Source organism: Gouania willdenowi, chromosome 22, assembly GCF_900634775.1.
Source record: "Gouania willdenowi chromosome 22, fGouWil2.1, whole genome shotgun sequence".
Lineage (NCBI taxonomy): Eukaryota > Metazoa > Chordata > Actinopteri > Blenniiformes > Gobiesocidae > Gouania > Gouania willdenowi.
In genome coordinates, this window is record NC_041065.1 from 28,588,467 (window position 1) to 28,601,581 (window position 13,115).

At 36.7% G+C, this 13,115-nt stretch overlaps 1 protein-coding gene across 1 annotated transcript in view; it reads right to left on the bottom strand.

Annotated features, from left to right (window-relative positions):
• The window catches only part of rnf144aa (ring finger protein 144aa), a 33,335-nt gene that overhangs the window by 12,102 nt on the left and 8,118 nt on the right, over positions 1–13,115 (bottom strand). Inside the window, exon 2 of the mRNA XM_028438716.1 lies at positions 429–579. Coding sequence (XP_028294517.1) covers positions 429–563 — 135 coding nt within the window. The 5' untranslated portion in view covers positions 564–579. The remainder of the gene's footprint in view (positions 1–428; positions 580–13,115) is intronic.

Consider the following 13,115-nt stretch of genomic DNA (forward strand, 5'->3'; position numbering starts at 1 on the left):
CGAAGGAATTCGGTCGGTACCTAAAAAAAACAACCTGAATTCATATGATCGAATCGGTGATTGTTTTTTTTAACGTCATTGATCGGCCCAAAAATTCTGATCATATAAAGCCGAAAAATGCATTTGAGTATATTTGTAGTTATCTTGTGCAAATTTAGGTTTTTGTATTTGTGTGTCTTTGGAGTCACTGTGTAATTTGTCTGATTTAAAATCAATCTGTGTATTTTTGTTGATTGTTTCTATTTTTTTAATCATGTTTGTGTACATTTATAGTCGTCCTATGTAGCTTTTTAGTTGCTTTGTATGCATTTATGTTGTCTAGTTTTGTGTATTTTGAGTAGTTTTGTGTATTTTTCTGTCATTCTGTGTATTTTTCTGTCATTTCGTGTGCTTCTGTCGTCAGTTTGTGTATTTGGTGTAGAACTCACCAGTGTACAAAAGACACATTGGCACTGCGTGATGGTGGTCATCTGCTCTAGGGGGAACTCTCCAAGGCACAGCTTACAGGAGACCAGTGGGTCCACAGCCAGCTCCCAGGTGGGACGGTACCGTGCAGTGGTCATCTTCACGGCCACTGAGCTGCAACAACAAAGAAGGTGAAAAAAAAAGTCTTCTTCTCATGCTTTTTAATAATCTTATAAGAATGAACAAGCAGGAAATGAGCTGCAGAACAAATATGTTGCCCAGCTTTGTTTGCATGGTTTAATTATAAGATGAAGCCAAACTTTATGTAAAAAAAAAAACACTGATTAAAATGGAAATCATCAGCACAAAGCAGGGTTGGGGTCAATGATAATTGTAATCACGTAATTAATAATTCATTACAATTATGACTTAATTATAATAATTGTATCTGTTGATGTTTTCATCATGTAAATTCTATACAAACTATCAAGTACAATTTAATTAAACACAAACCAGGAAAAACATGTTGCAGTTCTATGGTTTACACATAAGTAGTTAACAATAAGTAAAATATGTTTCATATCAAGTTTTCCCACTACCTGTCAATTCTCGATAATTTTACAATAAAAATAAAAATGAATACTCATTTAATCAAGGGGTAGACTGACAGAAAAAAGGCTCAGACACCCACACCAAAAATATTATTACCGGTACTAATATTTTAATTTATTAGGAAGCCTAACAAGGAAATCAAAAGATAAAAAAAAACAAATTTAATGATAGATAATATTTTTTTGTGTATTTTACAGCTGATTTAAGACATAGGGTGAAAACTGACCCGTTATCATAAAAGATGCTAACAGAAAGCTAACACAATTAGAAGCTTGGTAACTCTTTACTTGAAGTTTTATACATAAGGCAGGTGTCAATAAACTGTCATTAAGTTCACTAAATTATGACACCCTTTGCTAAATCAGAATCAGAATCAGAAACGTTTTTAATGCCCATGTACAGTTTTAAGGACAGTACAAGGAATTTGTCTTGGTAGTTGGTGCACAAAACAAACAACAAAGAAAATAAAAATAAAAAAAACAAAGAACAACCCAGCAACAATAATAATAATAATAATAATAATAATAATAATAATGATAAATATAAAGGATGAAGGATAAATAAAGGATAGATAGAGAATAAAGGATAAATAGGATAAATATAAATAAATATATATATATATATATATACAGTGCAGCAGATAATGTCATCATGGAGGTGGTGATCGGGTGGGGGGGGGGGTCAGTGGGTGACTTGGGGTGTGTTCATGTGGATGGTGGCAGAGGGAAAGAAGCTGTTTTTGTGTCTGGAGGTTCTGGTCCTGATGAACCGAAACCTCCTTCCAGAAGGGAGAGATTGAAACAGTTTTTGACCGGGGTGGGAGGGGTCGGCCACAATCTTTCCTGCACGCCTCAAAATCCTGGAGGCGTACAGGTCCTGGAGGGAGGGCAGATTGCAGCCGATGACCTTCTCTGCAGAGTGGATGATACGCTGCAGTCTGGCCTTGTCCTTGGCCGTAGCTGCAGCGTACCAGATGGTGATGGAGGAGCAGAGGATGGACTGGATGATGGAGCTGTAGAAGTTCACCATCATCTTTGTTGGCAGACTGAACTTCCTTTGGACTACCTTTGGAGCTATGTTGGCATTTTATGGGTTAGGTGGAGGGATCTATTGTGATTAGGTAAGGTTAGGGTAACGAAAGGTTAGGGTAATTAACGACACTTAATGACAGCCTTCATGACACCTTATTCATGCTGACAGGTGTCATGTCCTAATAATGACAGCATAATGTCAGCCTTTTGTATAAAACTTAGTAAAGTGCTACTGGAAGGTTATTTTTTTGGGGGGTATTTAATAGACGGCTTAGTAATTGTGATTAATTGTAAATTAACTTTAGTAATTGACTTTCGGGGGAAATAATAATTGTAATTTTAATTGTAAATTGAAAAAATGCCAGTCACCATAATTATTAGTTGTGATTGAACATGGATAATTGAAGACATAATTATAAGTGACCCCAACCCTGGCCCAAAGTAGATGAATCATCATGACTCATGTCCAGTGAAGACGTACACACTCCTACACCAACCTGCTCTATGCAGAATGACATCAGGCCTGAGTATTAACTGCTGCTGTTCACTGATGCTCTTTGGCATTGAGAATTATTACACATTTAAACAGCAGCTGTTGTTACAGACCAACAACAAATCTCTCTGATCCCACTCAAACAACACCAGTTATTTCTGTCTGGTACGAGTCATGGAAGGTTATCTCATGCTGTCTATTACAAGTACTCGCGTTACTGTAATTGAGTTGCTTTTATGGTTACTTGTACTTTTTTTGAGTATATTTCTAAGTCACTCATTTGACTCGAAAGAAGAAGCAAAGAAGTAATTTGTTAAGTTTCTACACCCAACCATTACTGAGTAAATTATTTTGTTCTGTTTTAAAATGATCAACAGACATTGTGAAACTACAAAACATGAAATTAGACAACAATCAAATGCATCACATCATAGTCGACCAACCCTATTAAACTTAATGCACGGCGCCAAAACAGCATTGAATGAAGAGCATTTTCTCAGTTTTAGAGTTAATAAATGTAGCTATACTTAGAGCCTGAGAATGTTTTTATTTGAAATTGAATTCATTGGTTTTATTTTATTTTATACAGATGCCTTTGTGGAATATAACATAAATTCCAAAAGTGAAATATTGTATCTCTTCCTTTTTGAGTTTATACATGAGACATTTACTGTGTGCAACCGTGGCAAGATTTATTACCAAAACAAAATGAAACAGAAATTACAATATGAGACAGGATATTGCCTGACACTGTTTTAGGGCAATTTGTCACCTACACGAGCAGGAAAAGAGAGGGAAATTTCCAAAAGTGTGCAAAATGTCACTAGAAAATCTTACAATATGAAGGACATACCACCAGAAGTAGAACGAGCTATAATATCGCACACTTCCACAAAATTCATCATAATCTTACTTGATTTCAGCGAGTGTATTCAGCACAAAATATGAAATAATAATAGTTCACTAACCATACAAAGCATATTTGGCTCTATTTCAGGAAGTGTAATAGCCAGTAATGTAATCTATATAGGTAGAATAACCCCCCCCCCCTTGTCTTTCACAGGTGAAGCCCATCTTCCTAATTATCCTCCCACACTACTTAAAGTGTTTTTTAAACAGAACACCTGGAGATTATTTATTGTTTGTATCAGTCTGTGCCTTCTCTAACAAACACTCATTTCAGCGTGTCTTATTTTTAACCAACAACCCTTCTTAAAACATAAAAAACAAGACAATTTTAGAAAGCAGAGAAAGTTCCTCCTAGTCCATGTGAATTCTGTACTAGTAGTTCTGCTTTAAATCACTTGACCTTAAATAGATGTTTACTTAAGTGCTACATGTGTAGATGTTATTTCATCGGACTGTTTCGTTTGTCCTCACGTAAATCTTTTGTAGTGATATGAGCATTAAATGCCACGAGAAACTCAGGGACAGGTCAGAATAGAAGCACATGTAAACTGAAGGCTGGATTACAACAGAGCCACGTGGAGCGTGGATGTTTCTGCCTCATGTCCAAACGGCAATGAGAGTTTAGTGTTTTTTTCCCTTCTTCTTTTGTGGATATAGTCCATCAAGTTATCCTGGAAGCTATATTTAATATATATAGTCAGGTATTTTGGCCTTTTTTTCTGTGACATATCAATTGTCAATGAAAAAAGCCTTTTAAAAAAATTGAAAATCCTTCCCTTTATTGGATTCCTCATTGGCTTCCACCATGGTGGTTGCTAATCTTCCTGAGGTCCTTAAAAAAAAATAAAAATAAAGACTCTAGTACATGTAAGAACAGAGAAAAATCAAGACAGTTAAAAATATACAAAAACATTACATAAAAAGGTACATCAAGACGCATTTTCATTACGCCAACAAATAAATTAAAAAAAATATGTATGTACATAAAAAAAAAAAAAGGATTTTAAATCCTTTTGAAATGTGCAAAGTTGACATGTCTTTCAGGTCCCAAGGCAATTTGTTCCATAAGTGAAAAGTTCTAAAAAAAAAAAAAAAAAGACCGACATTTGTAAAAAGTTGGTATTCAGACGATTGGAGACTAACAGTGTTCCTACAGTTTCAGTCAAAGTAAGTTCAAGACTTTTTAAGATTTTTTATTGCCATTTGAAATTAAATTTAAGACCAGAATTAGGGGGAAAAAAATTATCACATAAGCAGGTTAGGGTCAATTTTTTCCAGTGTCTAGTGCAGACGTGCAACTGGCGACCCCCAAAGTAAACACACAAAAATACACTACATGACAAGAAAATACACAAAAAAAACCACTAAAATGATCAAAATCCCAATAAAAAAACACACACAAGATGACTACAGATATGGCCAGAAATATATAAGACAACAACAAAAAATAAAAACCAGGCAATTTCTTTAAATTGACATTTCCCCATGTTGTTGAAAGTTGCATGATGCGCATCAGCACAGAGTCCCGCTGCAGATTACAGCCTTCTCTCTATCTCCTTTTTTCATCCATTAACCACCACCCATCGTCCTAATCAGAGTGCATTAAGCGGATTAGATGAATACAATCACATCTGAAATATAAAAGCATGAATGGCAAATTATTTCTTGTTCGGTCGAGCTGGGAAAGGCTTGGCTCTCCAGGGAACGCGTGGGAGAAAGTGTGTATTGTGCTGTGGTGAAAATGACTAACGTGGCTAAAAGTGCAACATGAGTAATTAAATTTCAACACAAAGTCATGCGTGGACTGTGGAGGACATTTGTTTTAATATTAGATAGCTTTAAATAGAAACGCATGCATCCATTATTTAGAAATGCAATTCTGGTAATGAGGTGGGGACATCTTACTCGGGTCATCATTTTATCAAATGTTATTAAAGCACGTGTTAAACTCAAGGCCCGGGGTCCAAATCTGGTCCTTTAGACCAGGGATGGGCAACGGTTATCACATTGATTGTCTGATCCGAGGGCCACATTATCAACATTCATGCAAGTATTAAGAAAAACAATGAATCTGAGCATTAACACAGGAAAGAACAAAAGGGTTTTTTGTTGTTGTTTGTTGTCTTTTTGTGTAGTTTCTGAGTCATTTTCTGTGTGTATCTGTCTTTTTAGGAATTTCTGCTGGCATTTTGTGTATTTTATGAGTCATTATTTGTGTTTTTGCTATAAAATCAGATCAAAACTTGTTTTGAGACATTTCTGTCATTTGTACTTTTTGTTTTCTTTAAAAAGTAGGGGAAAAAATAAATTATTAATCTATTTTTTGTGAGAAAATCAGATATTTTATTTGTAGGCCATGTCGCCCAGCCCTATGACAAAGTAATTCCAAAATTTACCAAACTGTGGATTGGTTCAAGAGAATATGAAAAGAGAAACTAAAATATGCAGAATACCAACTCAGAGTAATTGATTTAATACCATTCACAAACTGTATAATGCTACAAAGCTAACAGACTTGGTCAATTGGGAAAAAGTTAATGGCTTTTTTTTTCATGATGGCCTTGGGAGGGAAATGGAAAAGAACAGAAGAGAGGGCAACAAATAAAAGATACACTAGAGTACTCCTGCTGATGCATTATTAAATATGAATTACATCAACACAGTTTATCCAAAGCATCGTGAGAGAGAACGTATAGGAGCTCTTTGTGTACTTGTTTTAAAAATAGCTATCCAGAGTGCTTTGTAGTTAAAAAAAAATGTCAGGTCAGAGCATTATGAATCGATCAATAGGGAGTCAGAGGTCAATCATCAATCCTGAGCAGTGGTCAACATGCATCAGTTATCAGGTCGGAACGAGGCCTGCTCGTATCGCCCTAGCCCAGTTCAGCTGCATTCACGCCACACTGACTTTCTATAGATAGACAAGCACACACATCAATCATTGTCTCTTATGTAATGGATGGTTTTAGCATGAGAACTTCCCAAGGGAGCAAGACATGCAAAATTAATAGTGACATGAGAATAAAATTTACTAAAATTAGGGGTGTCCCGATCTGATATTGATATCGGATATTGGTCCGATATCAGCCAGAAAACAAATATCGGATTTTATCGGACTGCATCTAAAATCTCCAATATCAATATCAGATCGGGACACCCCGATAGAATACTGTAGATATTATGTTGAAGGTTAAAATTTATGTAACCAATTGGTTAATAATAATAACATCACTTCATCAAGCCTTTTCTAACATTCCACACTACAAAATAACTAATAAAAGTATGTATGACTCGTGCTGATATCGTATCGGTTCGATATCGGGCAATAGCCAAGGCCGCAAGATCGTTATCGTATCGGATGTGAAAAAGTTGTATCGGAACATCCCTAAAGCACAGTTACCGGTAGATGGATTAACCCTGACCTTCCCCAAACAAGGCGCACTCCAGGATTCACTCACACGTGCTGTCCCTTAGAGGAGAAAAAGCTGTTTGTTAATAAATGTGCCTGTGTGGCATTTTGCATCAGCAAATTTAACCCAGAATTGTCTTGTAAGAATTTCTTGAGTTAAAAATATCGAGAGTTATATTGCCACATTTATATTGCCACACATTTGTATTGCCACACATTTATATTGCGACATTTTGAGAAAAAATATTGAGATATGAGTTTTGTTCTATATCGCCTACCCCTAATGCACAACCCTAGTATGTTTGAACCTTCTTTACCTGAAATCCCAGTAACAAGACTGACAGAGATCTTGTAATTAAGGAAAGAATGAGGAGATCTTAGGAGCCCTTGGGTCTTTAATGAGCACTAACTGATCCTGCTTTCTGCTCCACCTCCTGTTCTTTTCTGCCCTTTCTCCTTTACAAGACCCACCCAGATCTTCGGGGCCAATTATCAAGACCTTTACGTTTCATTTTTATAACGTCTTGTCTGATCTTATGGCTGCAATGGAAAAGGACGAGGGCAGGAGAAGAGGAGACAAAGCTCGTGGCAGGGGGCCTGTTTTCCCCAATGACTCTCTTGGATCACTTTCAACGTCTGACATTTCTTGTTGCCTTTTTGTGAAAGCTTCAGGCTGTTACCGTCTGTCTAGGGCAAGCAAAATAGGAGGCTCGTATAAAAATAGTGCATAGAAAATGAATGGGACAATGGGTGTACTGTACTATTCTACAAGCTTTGACCCAAGTTGACCTCTTTAATAACAACAACAGATGTGACAAATTGACGTATATTAACGGGTCGATGCATAGTCAATACTCATGTTCAATTAAATACTTAGTAAATTTAATGTTGCAACGTAAAAATAACATTTTTTAAAGAGCAATATTCATAGCAGTGAATGTATCAACAATCAACATATTGACTTAATGCCACAATGGGCTGTAGATTGTTCAGCATCTAATGCACCTAAACTAAACCCCTAGATGTTGTTGACATTCAGTCTGGTTAAAATATAATCAACTCATGACAGTATAGAAGTTAGCACACGTTACCTAGCAGACAGATAATCAATAATGATGTCTAATAATGAACAATAACGTCATTTAATGCCATGTCTCCATCCAGGACAGAGGTCGGCAAACTTTAGCATCTTAAGAGCCACTTTTAAAGTCCCGCTCACCTGGCAAACAAGAGGCTGAAAGCCATAGACCAATCACTATTAAAATATCAAAATGTAAAGGGAACACACACAAACACATATTCACTCTATGGGTATTTCATATCAGCAAAAACTGAGTAAGTTTAATGGTGTTGAACAGAAGGAAATGAGTTTGCACTGAAGGCAATTTTTGCTGTGAAACAGGAAAAGCACTGGTGATGCAGCGAAAATTTGGCCGCCAAAAATGGCCCAAAAGTGCATTTTTGGTTTTCAGCTGCGAGAAAACACAGTGTCAGTCTGGAAACGAACCAACTCGATTTATTCTTTGAAGCATTAATATTAATACATACAATTGCAATGTTTTAATTTTTGTGAGGTTAGTGCACATTTATATCCATAAACGCAGTTACTAATAATATACATAATACTGTGTTTTTCCCGGTGTTTCGGTTTTCTAATTCTTGGTTTTCAGTTTCGGCCAAGAGTTTTCATTTCAGTGCATCCCTAATAAGCACTGATGTTTTGATGAAGCTAGTGCCCTTGCTAACTCATGACAGCATGAACTCTCAGGCTGGTTTCAGGGACAGTGTGAAGTGTCTGAACAATAGTGACTTTCAGTGATGGGGAGGGGTCAATATTGGGCTCGATAACTTGCATGGTTGAGCATCATTTATGTTGAATGACAATGAATGAGCCTGATGAGATACTTAATGCTCAGAGAAGCACAGTGATTGGTTGCTGAGCCACAGGCGAGGGGCCACAACTATCTCTGGGGCCACAGGTTGCTGACCGCGATCAAGGAAATGGGTTTGTTTAGTTCATTAAGGACAAAGGTAACCTTAACTCACATTGCTTTCAGGATCCTCATGCATGTTAATCTTTCCAACGTGCGCTAACCTACATCCGTAACTAGAAGTGCATGACCAGCATCTACTTTAGCAATGGCTGAAAATAAAAAGCGCCTGAGTCTTCACTGACTAACAGCAGTTGGGGACAGTCGACATCTGTTCTCGACATGACGGGAATGGACTGGGAGGGATTCAGTTGAGTACTATGAGTTTTAATTATAGGGCTGCAGTAAAGAATCATTTTAGTAATTGATCATTTTACTTAAAAAACCAAAAAAAATCAATTAATCATATAAAAGAAATGCCATGTTTTAAAGTCTTTATACTTGATTGTTTCGAGCTCTTTTTATTGAACAAAACAAATAAAAAAAATACAAGAAAATACACAAATCAATTTCACATGGCTCATTGAATATGTATTACTTAAAATAAAGGTCTCATTAACAGCATTTCCTAAATAAACACAACCACAAAGCTAAACTAAGTATAATAATAGTTTTATTTTTAACTTAAAAACTAAAACACAACAACTTAAATTTGACATTTTCTGGTAGTGTTAATGTGCAATGCTTCTAGCTACAGTATCCGTTAGCGGCTTGTCCAACAACAGACGTAGCTTTCCTTTAAACAATAAATAAAATAACAGTGTATTATTACCGCGTTGGTTCCTGAGACACAAACCAAAAACTTGGTGATATTTGTGTGTGATTTGACACACTTGGTTTCATCTCCCTGTCCACAGCCACAACAGGTCACTGAGTACAGTAATAACATCTAACCCTAGCAACCATCTTGGATTGTTTACACAACTCAGTTACTTTATTCATGTGATGAGGGAAAAACATTAGTAGTTGTGTTCGCGAATAATTGTAGTCGAGTCATGGTTTCCTTGCATTTTCTCCAAATCCCGGGGGTAAAGGCTTAATTTCAGTAATAAAAAGCATTCCAAGAAATCACGTTTTTGGTAATATACACATTTATAATTGTCCTTTTTCAAATAATCAAGACAATGTGTTCAAGGGAACAACAGACAAGACTGCAACTTACATTATGATTTTCTGTCATAAATAAATATACATGCATGGCTTTATTATGATGCACAGCTTTAATGTGATTATTAAATTTGACAAACTTGACACAATGTAACCTAAACTTCTAGTTTTTCACAAGAGGATCCATGGATAAATGCTACAGGAAGTTAAATGTCACCTCTGTTTACTGTAATAATAAAAGAGAAAAGTGAAGAAATCACATCAGCTCATCCAAACTGGGGCCATGATTTTAATTTTTTTATTCCTTCAGTTCATATTTTTATAGAATATTTGAATGTTAAAGATGTTTGCCATTACTCCTGGTTTGTGTTAAGTAGTTTTCAGAATTATTATGTGACTTTTTCATACAAGATTGTATTAAAAAATTAATGAAAGAAAGGATATATTGTTAAATAATCAGAAAAACAAATATTTTAAGAGAAAATAAAAAGTGTTAAATCAATGAATATAAATATTCCAGAGATTTAGGAGAAAATATCAACCAACACTGCAGAGCTTTTACAAATCACCTCTTCCACATGTATGAGATAATTTCTTGAACCTACAAGGTTCGAAGGACAGAACAAACGATTGTACACATTCTTTTGTTCTGATCTCACACAAGAGAAAAAGACTCAATGACGTGCGCGGCATAGAAAGAACGGAAGATTCAGAAAGAGACTAAATCAAGACACAATCTGTGCCAACCGAGTCTCACTGTTCAAGGCAACAATATTAGATTGTTCTGAATGAATGATGAGAAACAGTCTCAAACTAAAAACAAACACAAAAGAAAAAGATTGATAGCGTGTACAATGAGATCAGTCATTATGTCTTGACAAATTCAAAATATATGGTAATATTGGTCCTATGCTCTAATCAGACAGAGTATTTACTAACGTTTGTGGTGGACTATGTGAAAGCTTATACAGTATTTGACCACGACACTCAATGAACCAACCCTAATAAACTCGTATTGACATCTGCAAAATCAATGAATATATGTAGATACTCTACACGTCCACTGAGGGACTACGTATATACACACAGGCATATCTATCTACATACATACACACATACAGAAATTGTGTTTTTTAATTATTTTCATTTTTCCTTTTCATTTGATTTCCATGTACGTACTGGAATTCTTATTTTAAAATATTGTCAATTCTGCTTTTGCTCTCATATCTCCTTCACTTGACTGTATCTGATTACCGTGGAGAGTATTTACTGCCTGGGAGTCACGTGCACACGCCCCCACAGTTCTCTGTCTGTAAATTCAGTGCAGTTTTTCAACAACTCTTCCGGTTCGTTGTCTTGAGAGTTTTCCTGCATCCCTGAGAAAAATAAACTCTCACATACTGAGAGATTGAATGTTCAGAACAGTTTCTTTCAGTAGGTTATTTTTCTTATTTTGAATCGAGTTACCTCCGCTGACACAGTCGACAGGGCAGAGTGGAGCTCACTGTTGTCTTTTTGTAAATTATTGATCTGCTAGAAAGAAAACGCCAGACTGACCTTCAGATGCTTTAACTCTTGGTGCAGCACGGCTAGCACGTCCAGCTTTTTATTGATAGATTTCAGTGCAGGGAGTTGGATGTTCGTAGTCTCCAAGTCTGAGGTGTCGGCGGAAGAGTTGTTTCCTCCGGATTGGCTGGCATTAAAGTATTGGTGAAGGAAAGCCAGGGAGAATCCTCCATTTTGCACTGGATGAAATTCCTGACTTGATAAACTCTTCCAGGTCATCCATTCTGACTTGGTCAACACTCGATCAATAACAAGGGTAGGATGGTAGAGATTTAGGGTGCATTCACACCGACGTAGTCTAGAGTGTTAAAGCTGCTGGAGACAATTGTTTTAATCAGATAAAGACATAGTGTAGGCCTCATAGATCAATAAGATTGATAATAAGATCATTTGGTTGAAACTGCTGCTCAAAAGTTTGAAACTGTAAACGCTTTGTTTAGTCATTGTCGGAAAAGTTTTGCGCATTGCATTGTGAGATGCGGAGTCCTGTAGACAGGATGCATAAAAGTGTTTTTACTTCATTTTTACTGTGATTTCTTGTATTTCCTTCAAAAACTCTGCCAAAAGTGACTTTCCAACACATTTCTGGTTTTTCACTGACTTAGGGTGCATTCACACCGACGGATCCAAGAGTATTTAAAACGCTCTAAGATTTATTTATTTATTTAAGTAGGGACAATACATATTAATGAACATTCAAAAAAAAATGTAAATATGCCAGATTGTAGCCAACGGCTAATTTCCATCTGTTGTCCCTAGACAGGCTGATGTAATAAAATGTTACACTTAACAATAAGACATGGCGAGACACAAAACAATATATAAAAAGATTACATACAGTACAAAAAACATAGGGATCATAGAATACAGTAACATCTCATGTAAATGGAACACTGGGACCAGAACAACTACACTTAAGAGAAAAGACAGGATGCTGTGGGGCCAAGAAATGTACAGGGGAAAGAAAAGCAGGATTAGTTTACTCAGATAGTCTGGTTTGTTTGGCTGGTGTGAACACGCAATCTAAGTCTAGAGTGGATCAAACAGGCAAATTCTAGAGCGACTGTTTCTGCCGGGCTTGGAGAATTTCCAATCAAAGTCAAGAGCCTTGAACACAACCATGCTTGGAGCGGATCAAACACAGAAAGTACCGGCGATGACGTAGAGTGCACGGCATTATGGGTGGTCAGGAGAGCCGGCGACGGTGCAAATCAGGGCTTCAAAACCACCATAAGCAAGGCAACATGTTGCTGCTCCATTGTTGAATGTTGTGAATGAACAAACGGAGAAGGCAAAAATTTCTGCGCACTCTTAAGCACTCGCTTTGACCCATAGATGAGTCTCTTCTTTGGGTTTCTGTTTTTCTGCCTAGAAAAGTCTCTACTCCAGTAACAGGCCCCTCAACTGGTTCGCTCATGTAACTGCACCAGAGGCTGTTAGGAGCAGATCATAAGTTGCGCTCTGAATGCAAACCGAGCCAAACCAAGGTGATCAAATTATTAGCTGTCCTCCAACCGAGTCCGGGACTAAACAGGTGTGAAAGCAGTAAGCACCCTAAATATACTGTGTTTAAGACTCTAGCAGTGAGGCACTGCCATCTTAGAATCAGAGAATCTCACAGGAACGCATGACTTTCCTTTCCGTAAATATAT